Here is a 20751-nt window from a genome sequence, read left to right on the forward strand (position 1 = left end):
ACCTCAATAGGACTTCGAGTAGGATAAACTTCGTCAGATTGCGCTCATGGATCCCCTGAACGTTGGGCAACCTGCCTTGGGTAGGCAATAAGAATTTGCCTGATACACGGGCGGCAATTTGAAAAAGCGAAACAAATACCCGGAAGGAAGCATAGTTTTCGTCCCACCGCCAAATCATTTGGGTAGTCCTGACGGCACGCCTGAGGGACACTTCAGGCATAAACTGGATTTTAACTTTTAACTGCTTCCCAAGCTCCATAAAAAACATAAAACTTGAAAGGAACAAAATTACAAATCAGTCATCAAAACATGGCACTTGTCAAAACAAAACAAAAATCAGAAAAATCCTGAGTTTACTATGATGAAAATTTTTCTTCATCAACCCCGTAATGCTCAAAACATAACGCTGAAAGCCGCTACCTTTCCAAAGGGTATACAAGTAACGGAGCCACAAAATTTGACTGCTTTTGTTTGGACTGTTCTCTCTGGGTTACTCTGTGACATCACCATCACTAGCAGCAAGTATTGATGGGCCGTAAAAATAATTCAACAAATTTTACGCCCTTTTTTTCGTCTAATTTTCCTACGCGAGTTCAAGAGACCACAACTTGGCCACGGCGTCTTAAATTTCCGCGGTTTCCGCCAAGTTGTAAATCAATCTGCGTGTGCGTGTCCAACCGAGTTCAATTGGTTTCTTCATTTCCTGAAGGAAAATTTACTGCCTTTTTGGATTGCTTGGAATGACTCGGATTGAATTATCGCCTAAAACCGTTAGAGTTGAAAGCATTCCATCAAAATGCGATAAAAACTTCAAAAAGATTTTTTTTGAAATCTGAGAAATCTAATTACATTCTTTTAAGAAGCTTTTCAGCAAAAAATCACTTTCACACTCTGCCTCGCATATCAAACAAGTGTCGAATCAAGACGTTAACACGTTTTGGCACAAACCTTCCCACCCCTAAAACGATGCCACGTGCAAAAGGGAGGAAAACGGGGAAAAGATCCCATAAGGACAGGACATTAACCTACATACCACAGGGCCTACTTTCGCTTTCATAGCCTACTGTCTGCTGCTGCTGCCCCAAACAGTGGGAATGATTCATCCCTAGGGATAGCAGCACATTTTTTGGGGAAGAAAATCGATCGAAAAAAAAACTTCACGGCAAACGGGAAAAGATTGTTGCTTGAAATTCCCATTTTTTCCCGGCTGGGTGAGGAAATGGTCAGATGGGGTGTGGCATTTTTTGTGCCGCTCTCGGAATATGTGAGACTTTGTGGAGCCGTGGATGGGTTTCCTTGAACTTGGATGTGATTCTGGTTTTTGTTCGACTATCATTCGAGAGTGGCGAAAACAGCAAACCAATTAATCATTCTGGCGTGTGTGATAGGATGTGGGATTGGAATTTGCTTGGAAGCAGATTTATTACTAAATGGAATGTAAACAATGCTAACTTTATTGGCGATCTGATAATTCAAACAAAATATTGAGATCTATTTTTGTTAATCAGTGTAATAATCCGAGTGAAAAACTTGAAATCAATTTTCTGCAAGTAGTTTATAAAATCATTTTTTGGTTCCACGTACAACTCATGAATAAACAGGAATAAAAAAAATATTATTAGTAAATCTATTGCAAAAAAACGTTGCTTAATCCACCTTTAGGTGGGTGGTGCCTTCCTTACATTCATAAAGTTAATACACTACAGAGCCTCGAAAAAGAGTATAAATAAGACTTATTTTTATCAAAATATCTGAGATCCGGCCTAACAAAGTGTATAAATAACACTTAAGTGGTTACCCTTTTTACAATCTTCCGGACTTTATTCGAAATCGTTTTTTAGCATAACTTTTGAAGTACTTTACTAAACTTCATAATATTAACTAGGGTCTTGTGGGACCCCAAGACGGATCGAATGAGACGGTTGAAATCGGTTCAGCAAATCCGGATATAATCGTGTGCATATTTTTCGGTGCACGGACTCACATCCAGACACACGCACAGACATTTGTTCAGAATTTGATTCTGAGTCGATAGGTATACGTGAAGGTGGGTCTACGAGGTCTAATAAAGAAGTTCATTTTTCGAGTGATTTTATAGCCTTTCCTCATTGAGGTGAGGAAGGATAAACATATTGAGTATTTCAACTGATTTTTTTTAAAAAAGTTGTGTATTGACTTAAGGGCTTTATTTTAATTATTGCACTTCAATTGAAATGCAATTCACGATTTTTAGTTTTAGTTTCATAAACAATTTGCTGAAAAAATCCATCGAATACCTAATGTTGGCATATGAGTTTTACCCTGAAATCAAGTAAAATATACCTCAGAAGTATGAATGAATGATCTGATTCATTGCGCCAAAAGTTTCGGCGAACTGACTTCTCACCGATGAACGTTCCACCTTTTTTTTTTTGTTTTGCTTGAGACATCATGGGATGTCTATTCTATTTAGTTTTGTATTTATTTTTGGCAAACAAAAACCGATTAAACGGTTTTGATTTGCTTTCTAAAATGTTTGAACTGCTTAACATAAAAAAGAGCAAAAACTCACAAAAAACTTTTGTGTTGTTTTGTATTTTCGTAGTTGGAAAGATTTCATAAACTCAGCAGTTTAATTTTAAAATTCATGATTATTTTGCAAATAACTGCCAATCAATAAAAAAACGGCATGTGCTTTGATTTTTTTCAGCTCTTTATCTGGTATTTCATGGAACTGCCTATGTTTGAAACTAGCAAAACCTCACAGGAATAAATGAAAATAACTCTTTTGAATACTCAAGGTAGTGCCATGTTTAAAAGAACGCCAAAATATCTTTTTCAGATAAAAAAATATTTTTTATGTGTTTTTCAGTAGGGGAAGGTGGGGCAAGACGACCATACGGGGCAAGAGGAACAATCGCTCGTACGGCCGTAATTTTTACAATTTTGATTATTTCCAGTATGAGGAATTGTTGCTAGCAATGCAATTAGCTGATTCTACTACCACATAACCGCCAAAACGACGTAAACGCCATGGGGCATAAGATTTAATGAAGTTTTTTCAAAACCTTTGTTATCTTATAATATTTGGAAAGTAGAAAATAAGGCTTAGGGTTCGTTTTAAGACTCATTTTATCAAAATGCTATTTTTCCTAGATCAGTAGTGTTCCAACCAATGACTTGCACCTATTAGAGAGTATGGTTATTTTTGTTGAGAGCTTTTAAAAATCTTGTTCAGGTGGGGCAAGTGTACCATATGGATTTTTAGTACATATGGAAAAAATACGAATTGCTGCAACAACATATTTTATTGGGAAATAAATACATGAAAGTACTTAAAAACTGATATACAATTGTTAAAAAATTGTCCATACAAAACACAGTGATATTATGAAAATTTACTATTTATTATGTTAATAATATTTTTTTCGTGAAAACGATAAATTTTTTAGTAAAACATTATTATTTAGTCAAAAAATGGAAGGAACCTTTCAAATACATTCTAATCTGATGTATCTAAGTGATAACAGTTCAATTGTTAGCAAATTAACATGTTTTTTCATGCATTGTTCCTCTTGCCCCAACGAGTTGTTCGTCTTGCCCCACTAGTTGAGTAGAACGTGCGGAAAATCAAAATTTTTAAAATCAATTTTTTACATAAAAAACAGGATTTTTTTAAAACTTGCTCTGACAAAGTCTTAGTCAAGACCTAGAATAAGATGATTATAATAAAATCCGACAGATTTTTTAACTTTTTAATGGGTTATAACGAGCATTTCCTTAGCTTGTTTCACTTGCCCCACTTTCCCCTAACTGCATATGTTTAAAAGAATGTCACATCTCGAAAAACAAAATTATAAAAAAATATATTTTTTCATCTGCATATTTTTTTTAAGCTCATGCTTTAAAAATGCAAAGAATACAGAATTAATCAAAAACCATATCTTTAATTAATTCAAAGAACTGTTCATGTTTTGAAGAATGCTAAATTTTATAAAAATGATTTGTTTGAAAAACCTAGGTACTTTTAAAAAATGCAACTGCACATGCACTCATAAAATTATTTGTTTTAATCCGATTTATCTTTAAAGAACTGGTCGTTTTTAGAGGAAAGTTAACCCTCGTAGATTGAAAGAATGAAAAAACTGATAGTATTTTATTTTGAAATCCTATTTCAAAGCACTACTCATGGTTCAAAGAATGTAAAGCTTTAAAGTACCTATTACACTATGGCAAACAAACAAACAAACTCGCACATTTTGACAGTTTGTCTGCGTTGATTGTTCGCCAACATTTGTTTGCAGAAACGTCAGCTTGCATACATTTTCTCTTGTTTGCGAGCTTGCCGCAAACCTGTTTGTGAGTTTGGCAATCTGTCAAACGCGAAAAAATGCGAGTTTGTTTGTTTGTTTGCCATAGTGTAATAGCTCCTTAAGTTTTCAAATTAATGGTCATGTCTGAAAGATTGCAACAAATCGACAGACGCATTTTTTTTCAAATCCAACCAATTAAAAAAATACTGCTAACTTTTAAAGAAGGCAAATACTCACAAAAATTATTAAAAATCGTTTTTTACCCAAAAAGTTGGTAAGGTTGATAAAAGTGCACTTTTTTATTAGTTTTAATTCCTGATTTATTCATTATAATTCGTTTTTGGTGGTTTTTTTTTCCATTCGGTGAAGCCCATTCAGCAAAATGATCCGCACCCGTGAGCAGTCAAGAGGCTTTCAAAATTTTTGCAAATTAATTGTTTGAATCGTAAAACTTGGATCGAAATAAAACGGAATCATTATCCTGCCAAACATACTAGAACGATATGTAAAAGAAAACTACTAGGCTGAATCAAGTTCCATATGTTTAAGGCAGAAAGGAAGAAACAAAATCATAAAAGCTTCTTCTGTCTTTTACTTAAGACATAATACCAGTTACATGACCACCAAACCTTTTCAAAATATGTAAGAATTCCCTATAAACATTACAGTTTTGTTTTTTTTCAGTTCTGAAAAATACCCATTTCGATTAAAAAATTAAAAAAAAATTAAAGGTTATTTAAAAAAAGCTTGTGTTATTTTTTAATGTTAACTTCTGCTTTTGAGTAATAATAACTTGAATTACTTTTTGGATTAGCCTAAAATGATGAAATCAAATCAGAATATTGAACAGTCATATTTATTATTTCTTTTCTTCTCATATTTCCAGATCTGTACATATATTTTTAACAACGATACTCTCTATCAAACGCTGATATTCTCACCAGTACGCCAGCTCCAGGTAAGTTTTACTCTTGCGGGAACCATCCTTGACCTAAACTTAGCCTTGATTAATTTTTTATCAGTCGAAAGCAATCAAACTCAAATATTTCTCCCCCTCCCTCACATTCCCACCCCCCCACCAGATATGGCGCTTCGTGACGTACACGTTCCTCCACGCCGGTGCCGTCCATCTAATGCTCAACGTTATCATCCAGGTTTGCATGATCCGCCCTAATCACGCGACACGCACTGATTCATTAAAATAAATTTCGATTTCTACTAATAGATAATGGTGGCCTTCCCCCTGGAGACGGAACAGGGCCACGGGCGCGTGCTGGTCGTGTACGGAGCCGGCGTCGTGGCCGGTGGCCTCGGGGCGTCCGTGTTCGAACCGACTGCGATGGTGGGCGCCTCGGCCGGGGTCTACTGCCTGCTGATGAGTCACATCCCGCACATTGTTATGGTAAACAAATTGTGAAAAACCATGCGTCTCCATGGAAGTCATTGAATCAAAGTAGTCTGATGGAGACACATGGTAATTCTTCTCGAGTCGACTCTAAATCATCACTTCTTCCCCACAGAACTTCCAATCCCTGTCCCACCGTTACTTCCGGCTAGTCGCAGTCCTCCTGCTCTGCGTCAGCGATGTCATCTACTCGATCCGGCACTGTCTGACCAAGGGCAACCTGCAGCCCCGGATCGGAGTGGCGGCCCACGTCAGTGGCGCAATTTGTGGCCTGTTGATCGGGTTCATCGTGTACCGCGGCGGGGAGAAGACGATGGCCTTTCGGATAGCGCGGTACGCCGCCCTGTTGCTGTACGTGGCCTGGATCGTGGCGACCGTGGTTTACAACGTGGAGAAGAAGTTTTAACTGCCATGCCGTACTGTGTATCTCTGTTTTAGTTTCTAGGTTAGACCAAAATTATTCGAATAAACAACAGGACGTATCGTAACCGAAGGCCAAAAATGCTTACAAAAGTCGTGTACCTAAGTCGAGGCGGAATGAAAGTGTAATAAAATTATTGAAATTAAACAAGTTTTCGCAAATCTGTGTGTGTTTTTTCCATCATTTTTCCTCTTTATTGTTTCCGTTTCGTTTAATTTACAACTTATGCTACCTAAAACAGAATTCAATATCTCTAGTTTCGTAACAGTACGGTTTTCTTAAATAACTAAATATTCGGACGCTTGTCTCTCAATTTCCAACCAATTTCCGTTGGACCGGAGCAGCGTTTGAGTGAATTTGTCGATTTTTTCTTCAAAGTGCCAGACAATCGACAAAACTTGTTGTTGTCATAATGTGCTATTTACGGGTCGACATTCGATTTTTACGTAGGTTGATTTATAAAAATGGCGGTTTTTAAGTAATGTTGGCCTACATTCTTTTTAAATATGTAGTTTGCGGTCACTTGTTTTTGGAACAGTTTTTATTTGAACATATGTTTTAAAATGATAATTTTAGTATTTTTTAAATTATAAATCAGGCATTTAAACTTAATGAAGGATTGAAAAATAAAGACCATGAATTAAATTCATTTGAATCACTTTAAACCATCTTGTAATTTTGTGTATGAAAGAACACATCAATTTTAATGATTTTTTAACATTCCCCACTGATCTATGAAATCCTGCTCAGATAGGGAGTTTTTGCAAAAAAAAATCTTTAAAGGTTTATTGAAAAAAACTATAATAAATTATAAGAGCAAAGCAAGCAAACTGAAGCAATATAAACCTAATTTTTCACTTAGTTATGCAAAATTTTAAACACTTTATTTTATGGATTGGTTTTTTGATGCTATAAAAATTTAAAGAATATATATTTTTTTAAACGATTCAAAAAGTTAAAAAACATTTCAAACCACTGGAATCCCATAGAAAATTTTTTTTTTGGGTTTGTAGGCTGTGGTCAATGCCATAAATAAAAAAGTGAGTTTACCAAACATGTGAAACATTTCACTGAAACATTTCATAGGCGACCTAATCAACAAGAATGCAAAGCAGAAATTTAGGGTTCTGATTTTCTTATATCTTAGCAAATTGTTGTACAAAATATCGATGGTTTTGATGATAACAATTCAGATGTTTGAGACAACTCAATTTAAATTTTAGTCCAAATTTGTGCAATTCATAAGAAAAGACAAATTTCCGGAATTCGAATCAAATGTGTCCGGATGCGAAATAAAAATATTATAAAAATTTGAAATTTGGTCTGAAATATGAAATAAGGAATGTTATCTTTTTATTTATTTTCAAAAGTTCAAAAAAATTCGGTAGTTGAAAAATCGGTAAATTTTAGATCGGTAAACTATTTGTGGATAAAACAAATCTTATTATTTTTTTATAACAAAAACAGACAAACCCAATAACAATAGTATAGCATTACGGGTCTGTACTACGCTGTAGGGGGTGTCACAAAGGTCAATTCAATATTCTTAGACAATTTGATTGTTGCCCGGTTCAATCAAAAATATCTAAGAACGTAAATTTCCACACTGTGCTCCAAGGCTATGCCCAACCAACGCAATAACAACAATCATGCATATTTATTGTTAAAAAGATGTTATTATCGTCTGCTGTGAATGATATTTATGTTTCAAATATTATCATAAGGTCAGTAATATTTTTAAACAGGGTTGCCAGATATTCAATGTTTAAAAATTCTTATAAAAGCTTTTTAAATATTAACAATACAACGAAATGGTTCCTTAAGTCACTTTCATAAAAAATAAGATCTTAAAGCCATTTAAAAATAAGCCTATATTTTAAAACTTGAAAAATGGTTGACAAATTTTCAACATCTTTCCCTTCACTACATCATTCAAGAAAATAAATTATTCATTAAGGTTAAGAATAGAGAAAAACAACAAAAACTGCTCCAAAAACCAGTACCATTGTAGCCAATCTCAACGTTTTCCGATAAATTAATGGTTGGCAACACTGCACGCTCTACCAGCAATTCACCCAATGATCCATTGAGTATCGCTGCTCTTCCCTAAAAGTTTACCTACAAAAGCTAGCGCATGGTTTATAATCATAAATTAAGTAGTACGGTGTCACTTTCACGCTCGATTTTCCCTTGGATATGACCTCCATTCACGCACGGTTTGCAGAACTCTCTCCCACAACACACAGCTGCTTAAAAACTACTACATTAATATCACGAGATTCACAGGGACTCACACTCACTCTCAAACATTCAAGATGTCCACAACCTCCCCTCTAACAATCCAGTGGCGTGCAGTGCACTCCCACCTCGGTACATTTACACTCCAGGCACGGTCCGGACAGCTCGGAAATGATCCGCCCTACCCGGTACATCCGGCCGTAGATGTTACACCCGGCCAGCTTCAGTATGCCCACGGTGTCCTTCAAGCTGTACACCTTGGACTTCATCGTGATCTCGGCCGTGCCCTCCGAGTGGTGCTGCTTCAGCTTGTTGATGTCCACCGGGTTCACGACGTACGCCTCCGAGTTGGGGATCGTGTTCGGGGGTCCGTCCGAGATCACCTGGTAGTGCTCGACGTCCGGATCGAACCCATACCGATCAATGTCGTTCTTGTACTCGGTCGCTTCGCTTGCTCCGGCGCCGGTCGCACCGGCGTGGAAGTTGGGGTTTAGGAAGGGTAGATCCATGAGCGATGGTCGGTAGAGGTGATCGTTGGCGCCACCTTCAACCTTGAGCGTTACCGTACCGTCGTGTTGCTCCTCGTCCGACGGAGGTCGCACGTCGCCAAGCGACGGTATCGACTTGAACGGCGGGACGCCGTCAATCAAACCGGGTGAGGCGCTCGAATTCCGGATTCCATTCTCATGCCCGGGGTCATCCTCCCGGAATAGATAGCTCAGCACGTTTTCCAAGCTGAACATCCCGCTGGGTTCGGGCTCGGACGTATTTCTTAGATATTCGGCCGTTTCCGGCATGATCGGGAAGGTAAAGTTCATCGGAGCACGCAGCGGCGCGGGATTCTCGACGCTCTCCAGCGATTCCTCGTAGATCGTCGACAGGTAGTTCGCATCGGTCGTGATCGAGATGATCTGCCGATCGTACTCGGAGCTGTCGACTCTGTCATCGTCCAGCAGGTCGTCCAACGAGGAGTAGTTGTTCTTGGCTACCGAGTGGTACACGGAGAACAGCTTCTCCTTGTCCTCGATCAGACTCATCAGCGGTGGAGCCGGCTCCGTCCTGATGACGTCGATGAAGGGGTTTGCTGGGGTAGCTGGAAAGATCTACGTTAGCAACTTGTTGAAAAGATTGAAGCTTAAGTAACCTACCTCCAAAACTGGCAGCTGTAGTATTGTACGGTTGCTTGGCGGAGTGATCCTCGGACGTCAGCTCGTTCGGGAACGCTGTCGTCACGTACGGCTCGTAGTAGAACTCCTCCTTGATGTGATCTTTAGGGACGAATCCACCTGTAAGGAGAAGCCCCTGTAACAAGATTCCAACACTTGTGATCACCTGATCCTACCTTCCGTCCTCAACGGCGGCGAGAACCCGCTTCCACCGACTGGCTTCTCCTCCAACCGGAACAGCGGATGCTCGGTACTCTGCACCTCCGCCTTCTTGTTGTTGTTGTTGCTGTACACCACCGGCTCGTACGTCTCCTTGTGGTTCGGATAGTACACGTTCTTCTCCGGATACCCAACGCCGTACTTGTCGTACACCGGCACGTACGTGCCCTCCTGCGGCGCTTCGTACTTGGTCGGGATGAACTTCTTCAGCTCGTTCTTGAACAGCTCCTGCTTCGAGTGCAGATCGAACTTGGCCAGCGCGTCCGTGTCGTAGTCGTAGTCCGAGTCGTTGATCGTGTCGTACTTGTCGCGCATGACCTTCGTGCCGTACTGGTTGTTTTTGGCGTCCAGGTCGTAGTTCTCCGTCAGTGCCGGGTAGTTGAGCGACGAGTCGTAGCTGTAGTCGTACTTTGGTGGCTTGAAGGGTACTCCGGGGTGGATGTCGTGATCGGACAGAACTCCGTACGGTTCGTAGCTCTCGGTGATGATCGGGAAACTGGTTGGAATGGGCTTGTAGAAGTCGTACGGGGCTGCGACTGGGATCGGAGGTTCGTTTTTCTTTACCGCGTCAGCGGGAAGGAACGGGATGATTTTGAGGTTAGGGAGACTCGGTGGAAGCGTTGGCTCACCGTAGTCCATGTTGATGTCGGACTCCAGGATCGATGGAATGCTGCTGGGTCGGTGGAACTCTCCAATCGGGATAGGTTTCGGGGTTACCGGTCGAATCTCCGTTCGATTCCTTGTATTCTGTTGATTAGAAGCGTTCTTCGTTGTGTCGAAGATGTTGGACAGCTCCGAAAGCAGCACCGACAGCAGATTGTCAACCGGCTTCCCAGTCGGCTTTGGCTTCGCCGTCGTTGTAGTTGTGCTCGTCGTACTCGTCTGCGTAACATTCTCCGTCATCGGAAGCTCAGTTCCATCCCCCGTCTTGAACTCCATCTTGTCCTGATCCGTTGTCGTAGCCACCGTTGTGCTCGTGCCCTCATACTCCTCCTCCGTAGTCGTTTCCACCTCTTCCTCGCTGTAATCCAGCGTAGTCGACTCCACCGACGCGTCCGTCGTTAGCATGTCCTCCACCAACATCTCATCGCTCCTGTAATCCACCGTCGAGTCCTCCTCAGATTCACTACCCCCGCTCGCATCCCCCTCAGTCGTAGACACCACCTCCACACTCCCCTCACTCGTGGACCGCTCACCACTCTCGGACGATCCCTCCTCCGCCGACGAGCCCACCGTCGATGTCGGCGGAACGATCGTCGAAGCAGCCTTCTCCAGATCGTACCCGACAAACTTGTTGTTCGGCCGCTTCGTCACGATCATCGTCGTTGCCGTCAGCGCCGCTTCGTCCTTGGCGAAGCTCTCCAGCTTAGCGTTCAGCGAGCTCAGGATCGACTCGACCGTCTGTCGGTTCACGTAGTCGTCCACCTTGATGACCACGTCGATCGGCGTGACGGTCGTCTTTTTGGGCGCTTCGGTTGTGACCGTTTCTAGGGAAGGTAACCTGGTGGAGGCGAGTTCGACGCTGCTTTCAGAGCTGGATTCTTCCGATGAGTCCAGGTCCGACAGGGAGTTGGATACTTCGGTCATGTTTTCTTTTAGGAGGGAGTCTGATTCTAGGTCTTGGAAGGCGGGTTCCGCCTTGGTCAGTTCGATGTTTAGCGGGATTTCCTTTTGAATGAGTTGAGTAGGTGTGGCAGCTGTTGTCGTAGGAGCTGATGTTGTTGTGGTTGTCGTTGTCGGTTCCGGAGTAGTTGTTGTGAGTTTTGGTGTTGTTTTTGTTGGCTTTGGTGTCGTAACCTTGGGTTTGATGGTGGTTGAGGTAGATTTTGAAGTGGTTGTTGTAGGTTCTGGTGTAGTCGTTGTTGGTTTTTGTGTAGTCGTTGTTGGTTTCTGTGTTGTGGTCGTAGTTGGCTTTGGTGTCGTAGTCGTTGCTGGTTTTCTTGTAGTTGTTGTTGTTGATTCTGTGGTAGTCTTAAGCTTCGGAACCTTTGTTGTTGTTGCCTTAGCTTTGGGAGTGGTTGAAGTTGGTTTTGACGTTGTCGTTGTAGATTCGGTTGTAGTAACTGTGGTACTTGTTGTTGGTTCCTGCGTTGTTGACGTAGTTGTAGGAATTGGCGTCGTTGATGGTACCGCTTTTGTAGTCTTTGGAGTTGTTTTTCTCGTTGTAGTTGCCTTGAGAAGTGGTGGTATGGCAGTCCTGGCAGGGAAGTTAAAGTCTGGCTTTTCGATGTACACGGTTTGAGGTTCTTGAATGATTTCTACGCGCACAGTCTGAAGTTCTGTCGGAATATCCGTTACCGGAATCATATCAGTCGAGGGTGAGTCCGTATTGTCCGTCAATGGAGCGACCGTGGTATCTATCAGATCGTCCGAATCGATAAAGTCAAGACCTGCTTTTATAAAGTCGAAGAAGCTCTTTTCCGAGGTACTGCTCACGGGTGTTGGTTCCGTAACTGGGATCGTTATGGTAGCGTTCTTAGCCTCCGGCTTAGGCTCATCCGGATCCGGTCCGAAAAGAATCGAGAAGAAGTCAAAAGACTCTTCTTCGTCCTCGATCTTGCGTCCAAAGTTCTTCTGTTCGCCGTGTTCTGAAATAAAGATTATTGTTAAGAGTCTTTTCTGTAAACATCAAAATCCCAAAACACTTACTACAATCATACCGCACGGCGCAGCATTCACCCCGTGGAACCCTCGGCGTGCAACCCTTAATCGCCGGAGCACACTTCTTCGGCGTACACTTGGCCGCTCCCCGTATGCAGAAGCACACCTGGCACGGATCCGGCGAACTAATCCGCTCTCCCTCCGGATAACTCCTCCCCTCAATCAAGCAGCCCGCATTCTTGTACGTCTTCTGCTCAACCGTCCTCAAATAGTGCCGGTTGTTGATCCTCCTGATCATGTTGGGCGCCTCCGTAGACGCCTCGAGCTCCTTCACCGGGATCTTCCCCGTGCAGTCGTACCGAATCGGGCAGCATGCCGAGTCGATAAAAACCGGCGCGCAACGTGGATTTGGCAAGGCACACTTTGGTTTGACGCACTTTTGGCGCCCGTTGATGCAGTAGCAGTACGAGCACAGCGAAGACGTGGTCATGGCCGACCCCGATTTGTAGACGGTGCCGTTGACAATGCAGGCTGGAATTAAATCAAAGTAAGTTTTCTAGTTTTATTGTTAACATTTTGTTAATCAAAACTAACCCCCGTTCTCCTCCACATCATCGTCATCCGACCTCCTCAAATACGAGTTCGGGTTATTCAGCCGCTCTTCCGCCGCCTTCTCGTAATAATCCAAAAAGTGAATCTTCTTCCGGTCCCCACTATTTTTAGTGGCCAGGTGCAGCTTCGAGCACTGCAGGTACGGACAGCAGGCGCCACTCTTGTGCACCAGAATGCAACCACGTGGCGGTGGGATGGGTTGTTCTGTGAAGAAAAGCGGACATCTCTAGTTTAGTCGCGAAAGAGATCTAAACAGGGGTGAAAATCGCCTGCGGGTAGGCAACCGCTTACCGGGACAGACTTTGAGCGCGCAAATCAGCGTTTTGCTCTGGCACTTGCACATGAGGCACGGTTCCTTCGTCGGGACGATCGACCCCTCCATGAAGTGGGTTCCATTGTAGTAACAGCTTGTGGATTCTGAGGAGGGAGAAAAGTAGGAGAAAATGAAGCGGAATTAGTATAAATTGATTATTTTCTTTATTGAAAGAAAGCTTTTTTTGAACAATTTAAAAAATTGCTCATCATTTTTATTTGCTATTTCGTAAAAATTCAAAAATTTCAAACTTCTCAAGAAATTTGCTTATTGATTTGGTGTCTTGGGCAATATTGTTAGTATTGAGCAGTTCTCTACGGAATCGGTCTTTTTTTTTCTTTAATTTTAATTCTTGTATTTTTTTAATCTAGCTGAAACTTTTTTGGTTCGTTCGGTATGCTCAAAGAAGTCATTTTGCATCATTCATATAATTTTCCATACAAATTTGGCAGCTGTCCATACAAAAATGATATGTGAAAATTCAAAAATCTGTACCTTTTGAAGGAATTTTTTGATCGATTTGGATTTGGATCGATTACACCGGAAAAAAATGATACACGGTAAAAAAAATTTGGTGATTTTTTATTTAACTTTTTGTCACTGAAACCTGATTTGCAAAAAAAAACAATATTTTTATTTTTTTTATTTTCTGATATGTTTTAGAGGACACAAAATGCCAACTTTTCAGAAATTACAAGAATGGGCAAAAAATCTTTGACCGAATAATGAATTTTTGAATCAATATAGATTTTTTCAAAAAATCGAAATATTGGTCGCAACAATTTTTTAACTTCATTTTTCGATATAAAATCGAATTTGCAATCAAAAAGTACTCAAGTGAAATTTTGATAAAGTGCACCGTTTTCTATTTATAGCCATTTTTAGGTAATTTTTTTCAAAATATTCGCAGTTATTTATTTTTATCATGCAAAGGCTTAAAACACGAAAATTCATGTTTTCTAAGTCTCACCCAAACAACCCACCATTTTCTAATGTCGATATCTCGACAACTAATGGTTCGATTTTCAATGTTGAAATATGAAACATTCGTAAAATGTTCCGATCTTTTCGAAAACAATATTTTCAAAAAAATGAAATCAAGAATAACATTTCAAAAGGGCGTAATATTGAAAGTTTGGCCTTTTTAAAATATTAGTCTTGATTAAAAAAAATTAAAATATTTTTTTCGAAAAGATCAGAAAATTTTACGAGTGATTAAGAATTTTAAATCCATGATGGGGGCTAAAATTGCGGTTTTGAAATATTGAAAAAATGCAATTTTTAATTTAATAAGCAATTAACCATTACAATTTGACAGAACTCGAATTTGATGTTAAAAGTAAGGGAAAAAATACGAAAAAAATGTGTTTGTGATTTGATTATCCAAACCTTCGGAAAATCGAACTTCCAATAATCGAAACATCGGATAATCGAGTCTCGACTGTATTTAGTTAAAAAAGGAATTCGGATTTTTTTTTCAACGATTTTTAATTTTTTTTTTTACAGGAAATCAATTTCCCAAAATCCGTATCTATTATCTTTCAAATTTTTCGATATGTTTTACGGGACAAAAAACCGCAACTTTTGAGCCAAAGAGAAGTAAGAACAAACATTTTGCAGCAGAGTTATGATTTTTTTAAGTTAGTTTTTAGAAAAAAAAATAAATTTTAAGAAAAAAAACTTTTTTCTAAAGCTATAGCCACTGAAAGTTTAATTTGACTTAAAAATTTGATTTTTAAGTCAAATAAAAAAATATTGTTTATCCCTGAAAAAAATTTTTTCCGAAATGTTCAAAAAAATCCAATAAAATTGCCTAACAGACATTTTCTAAACTATTCACAAAAAAATTCAGTATTGGACAATCATGGACATTTTTTCCAAAAATCAAAACCGGGAACTTTAAGTGGCTGTATCTTTAAAGCGAAAATTTTTATCAAAAAAAATAAAAGTACTTTTCGAAGTAATTTTAAAATCTGAAGTCAAAAAATTATTATGACAAAAAAATCATTTTTTTCCAACAAATTATAACTCGGCGCCAACATTTTTATTTATACTTCTCTATGGCTCAAAAGTAGTGGTTTGTTGTCCCCTAAAACATTTCAAACAATTTCGGAAAAGATACGGATTTTGGGAAATCTGTTTTAAAATTCAGCCAAAAAAAAAATGTTTCGTGTAGTTCTCATCAAAAAAATCCTTCGAAAGTTACACATTTTCGAATATTTACGTATAACTTTTGTATGAACAGCTGCCAAAATTGTATGGAAACTTGTATGGGTAAACCAATGACACAAAATGGCTTCTTTGGTCATAAGAAAGGCCCCCACAAATGTTTAACCAAATAAAAAAAATAAAAAAAATGATCGAAATCGGCCGATTTAGTAGACATATCTTATGATATCTTGACAACTATTGGATCAATATTCAACTATCACGGAATGCTTTCAAAATAGGTAATTTTTGTTACACTATCATGACGTATGCTATTTTGTTTTAAAATGCAAAAAAAACTAAATGAGACAGACAAAAAAAAACAAATAATATTTCAACGGTTGAAAAATGTAGGCCACAAATTTTGACGACAATTCGCAAAACCATTTACAAAATTAAAAAAAAAAATAACGTCTTATTCAATGTCAGTGGGATATGGTTTTTAGAAGACGAATAAAATTCGATTTCACAGCCCCAAGTTCATCGAGACCCTAAAAAAACGAAATATCGCCAACAAGCATCCCATTCAAAAATCCCACATTCACCGCCATTACCTCTGACATTCCCAAGTACCTCATTGATCCACATTGCGCCTAATTGCGACCGTGTCTGAAGCATGCTCGCTGTAAACACAACTCAAACAACACGCTGTTCAAATTGCGGGTTCACTTTTCATAGCCGCTGCGGCTGCTGCTAATGTCCGCGTAAATTTCACACTCTTCATCCGTTTTGTACCCTGGCACTTTTTTTTTTTTTTTTTGCTCTCATAGTCCATCTCTCCCTCCGGCAATGAGCGTGTGTACTTATGGCTGTTTATCATCATTTCCTTCTAACGTCATGATTCGAAATCCGGACACTTAGTACCGTATTATTTTTGTTATAGCTGGCAAAAAATCATGTAATAAGTTGGAAATGTAGAAATATCATCAGGATTTAGTATAAACAGTCAGTTTTAAAAGAATGCATGCAAAATATGTCTTTTCTAACAATTTTTCATTAGAATTTGAAAATTAAAATGACTTGTTGTGCTTCGAATCCCGGACACTGTTAAAAGCTGATTCGAAATCCGGACACTTTTGCTTCGAATTCCGGACACTCGATTTTGCTTATCAATCGCACAAATTTGGACGGAAATGTTAGTGAATGGCATTCTTTAGGTCTCAAATAAGCTGTTAACATCAAAACAATCGATAGTTTATATAAAAATTTGCTAGAATTTAAGGAAATCAAAAACATAAATTTCTGCTTTGCCTTCCCGGTGCTTCGGACGCCTATGAAATATTTCACGTGAAATGTTTCGCATTTTTGTAAACTTATAATTTTATTTTATTTAATTGTTTTGGCATTAACTACATCGTTCAAACAAACTTTAAATGAAAGTTAATGCTAGAATTCATCAAATAACACAGTTTAGACATTAATAATGCGAACTTATATCCAAATAATTTATAATACAAGTTGAAGTGTCCGGGTTTCGAAGCGTCCGGGAATTCGAATCATGACGTTATTATGAGAGTCGTTTTGGCTGAAGAGAGAAGATCACTTACCACGTGCAATTTGTGGCTCCCCCTTGATGGGAACCACTTTTTTCCGGTCTCCGCGCCCGTACCACAGGTCGAATATTGGCCGCGCGGCCCAAAAGGTTGTGAACTTCACATTCTCAAGTCCCGTCAAGTCCCTTAAGCCGTTTTGGTGCGAGGAACCTACTCTGGAATCATTGCTGGAGCGGAGCGGAACTATGTCAGTGGGTCAGAAATGACAGCCAATAATGCCGCCACAAAACAAGACACACGCGAGATATTTATGACAGAGTCGCGGTCGTCGTTGATCGTGATCGCTGGCTTTGGCGGGATTCCGCCGCCACCGTGGACAATATGGTGTGGCGGGACGGATGGACCTTAAAGGGCCACTCGCAAGGGATGATTGATGCGGGGGTTCATTAGAGTTAATTCGTTTTGCAACAGCTTTTGTTTTCAGGTTGAGGGTACTAAGTGTAATTACTAACAGATAAATAATTGCCTTTTTACGATTTCCAGAAATTTAATCGAATTCCGTGAGTCGTGAGTTATACTTTTTTTTCTATTGAAAATTTAAATCTATCAATTTTTGTTAAAATATTGAGGTGAGGACTGCTATAACAAACCAATAACACAGAAGGAATCATGTAGGAATAACAAGATTTGTTATTTTGTGAGGAGAGATGGAGCAGCATAATAACAAAAAATGTTATTGAACTGGTATGTCTCCATAACAAAAAAAGTTATTGTTGAATGACAAATAAACCTGCAGTTGCCATAACTTTTCTGTACTAGTCAGGGCTGCAGAGTCCATACTTTGAAGACAACTCCGACTCTGGATGCAGGATATGACGTCAACGCCGACTTCAGTTTTCCAAAAATACCCGACTTCACAGATTCCGACTCCAAGTAAAAGTTGCTGAAAATTAGCTGAATCCGATGCCGTCTCCGAGGTCTCACTCCAGCTCGAACTTCAACGTCAGCTCCGACTTTCTCGCATTTCAAAATTTCTTAATTAATAAATCAATTCCCTTAGAGAATATAACAAACTTAAAAAAACAACTTTCAAAGGTTAATTTTATCAGATTTCATGGTCAAATAAATGACCACGATTAAATTGGTCAATTCTAGCCAATTTTAGTGAAGTCCCTTAGGGGGTATATCAAATAATTGAAAAAAAAAACAACTTTCCAAATTTCAACTTTCTAGAATAATTTTAGCTAAAGGACCCCATTTCATGGTCAAAATAATGACCCTGACGAAATTGGTCAAAATTATCCCATAGTATTAGCCATTTTAAACAATGTCCCTTAGGCATATCAAATAATTTAAAAAATCAACTCTCCAAATTTCAACTTTTTAGAATAATTTTAGCTTAAAGACCCCATTTCTTGACTAAAATAATGACCCCGACGAAAATGGTCAAAATTATCCCATAGTTCTAGCCAATATTTGCAAAGTCCCTTAGGGGGTATATCAAATAATCAAAAAAAAATCAACTTTTAAAATTTCAACTTTTAAGAATAATGTAAGCTTAAGGACCCCATTTCATGGCCAAAATAATGACCCCGACGAAAATGGTCAAAATTATTCCATAGTTCTAGCCAATATTAGCAAAGTCCCTTAGGGGGTATATCAAATAATCAAAAAAAAAACAACTTTCAAAATTTCAACTTTTTAGCTTAGGGACCCCATTTCATGGCCAAAATAATGACCCCGACGAAATAGGACAAAATTATACCAAAGATCTAAACATATTTAACAAAAGAAAAAAATAATAACAGGTTGTGTTATGGACACTTAAAAAATTTTCCATTTGTGCGATTTATGGTAATTTTATGTCAGAATACCAAACGAATAACAAATCTTGTTATTAGGAGAGTTTTTGAAATGTATAACTTTACCTCTTATTAGCGTGTTATTAAACATTTTCAGTATAATATCACTTCAATAACAAATCTTGTTATTTTATCAGAAACTGTTATTTATTTTTCTTATTGAAGTTGAAGTTCAGAATTAAATAATAACACTTTTTCTTAATTCAACAGGATTTGTTACTGAAATATTATTAATTTTGTTATTACCGTCTGCCCGGGAAATTTTAGCCAGTTAACCTACTTTACCAAAACAATTCATAAAATACCTAGTCCTATGCTGAAAAGCAATAATGTTCCATTTTTATGTTCAACATTAGTTCAAATTAAGGTTCGCTATGTCTATCCATCCTTATCGCAAGCAACACTAAAACACTGCTCGTAAAAGCTCAAATTAAGCCGTTAATTGGCAATCAGTTGGAAAATTTGGAACCTCATTCCCAGTAAATCAACCCTAAACTTTACGATCGCCGATCTTTATCACCTGATCACCAAATGGGGCGCGTGTGCACACCTTAAAACTGTCTCCCCTCTCCCTACCCTCCCCCTTGCCGTGATTCGAAAGTCCCCGGAAGTGTCGATTTTTTTAGTTTTGATGCCATTGACACGAATTTCCATACGCGGCTAATCGACGCAGCTTTGCTTAACGGGTCAGGCGAAAAAGTGGCTCATCGATCGCCCCCAAGTGAGAGTTGGCCGCCCAAAAAAAATGGCAAACAACAATTTAAGACCACCCGAAAATTGCAGAGTTTCGATTGATTTCGCGAAATCGGAAATGACACGAATTAATTCAGCGCACTTTCAATTTTCAAACAAACAAGTGCATCAGAGAAAAAAACTCCGAAAGTGCAAATAATGTCGGTTTCGGGGAAGATGCTTTTATTTTGTTTTTTTTTTTTCTCAATTATGGTCATCAGCGTTTTGTTTTTCTCCTTTGGCGGCGATATGCCGCCTGAAGCGGATTCGATATCGCCGGTCCGCGGGATTTGGTTCAAAGTCAAGTTCATTCACCATGATCATGGTCTTTTGTTGATTTGAGAGAAAAAATCGCCCAGATTGGTGTGTGGTTGCACTAGGAAAATGGACTGGGTAATAAAATTGGCATTGTTTTTTGAAAAAAAATTTTTACATTGAGTGATTTTTTTTTTCAATTTTAGTTAAATAATGTTAACCAAAATTGAAAAAAAACATTGAATTGAATCACATTATTTTGAACCGTAAATCCGTCCAAAACAAATTCACCTTGCCCAGACTAAACCGGTTGGGCGAAAGCAAAATTGAAAAAAATATAATTAATAGCCTGGCGTAATTTCTTCGCTGATTGACGCGAACCGGTGGCTTTTCCCCCCAAAACTAACTCACGTAAACCCAAAACCAAGCCCCCACCTCGTGCTTAAATTTCATACCGCATTCGACTCATCTTTTCCCCAACCAGAAAGGAAGTAAAGAACGAATTCAAACGTGCCAAACTGGAATCGAGGGAAATTGCCCAAACGGGGTAATTGCGAACCCAATTTAGGGTCCGAATGATCAGTTTTGCTCATTCGAGATGCACATCAGCACATCGGGCTTAAGCATAAACATTGGCCCGAAGAAGGTAATCGTAATCGATTTGCTGGGCGAGCTTGGTGTTGTTGAGTTGAAATCAGGGTAGAGTTCAATCACTCTGCTTACCCCTCCCGTCTTAATTCGGAAATGAGTTCTAACAGTACCTGCTGCTTGCTTGCTTTATTACCGTTGACCCTTAATCTGGGTTTTGGGCAATTTAAATCAATCAACTCTAGTCCGTTTTATTAGCCGCGGCGCAAATTGAATCTAACAGTACCTTTGCAAAGTTTTCGCGAAAAAAGCACAATTTGCGCGCCCAACTGTGCCAAACTGTCTC

General features: G+C 39.1%; 2 protein-coding genes across 4 annotated transcripts in view; one reads left to right on the plus strand and one right to left on the minus strand.

The window, feature by feature from the left end:
- Positions 1 to 6279, plus strand: part of LOC6032157 (rhomboid-related protein 2) — a 46487-nt gene extending 40208 nt beyond the window's left edge. For all 3 annotated transcript variants that reach the window (XM_038255991.1, XM_038255990.1, XM_038255992.1), the window contains exons 3-6: positions 5179 to 5250; positions 5375 to 5446; positions 5518 to 5694; positions 5813 to 6279. In XM_038255991.1, coding sequence (XP_038111919.1) covers positions 5179 to 5250; positions 5375 to 5446; positions 5518 to 5694; positions 5813 to 6103 — 612 coding nt within the window. In that variant the 3' untranslated portion in view covers positions 6104 to 6279. The remainder of the gene's footprint in view (positions 1 to 5178; positions 5251 to 5374; positions 5447 to 5517; positions 5695 to 5812) is intronic.
- A 1724-nt stretch (positions 6280 to 8003) lies between these two features.
- LOC6032156 overlaps positions 8004 to 20751 on the minus strand; it is a 44667-nt gene continuing 31919 nt past the window's right edge. The window contains exons 2-7 of the mRNA XM_038257110.1: positions 13246 to 13371; positions 12937 to 13158; positions 12391 to 12873; positions 9699 to 12329; positions 9505 to 9642; positions 8004 to 9449 (exon numbers count right to left, since the gene is read on the minus strand). Coding sequence (XP_038113038.1) covers positions 8452 to 9449; positions 9505 to 9642; positions 9699 to 12329; positions 12391 to 12873; positions 12937 to 13158; positions 13246 to 13371 — 4598 coding nt within the window. The 3' untranslated portion in view covers positions 8004 to 8451. The remainder of the gene's footprint in view (positions 9450 to 9504; positions 9643 to 9698; positions 12330 to 12390; positions 12874 to 12936; positions 13159 to 13245; positions 13372 to 20751) is intronic.

Source organism: Culex quinquefasciatus, chromosome 2 (assembly GCF_015732765.1).
Source record: "Culex quinquefasciatus strain JHB chromosome 2, VPISU_Cqui_1.0_pri_paternal, whole genome shotgun sequence".
NCBI classification, from domain to species: domain Eukaryota; kingdom Metazoa; phylum Arthropoda; class Insecta; order Diptera; family Culicidae; genus Culex; species Culex quinquefasciatus.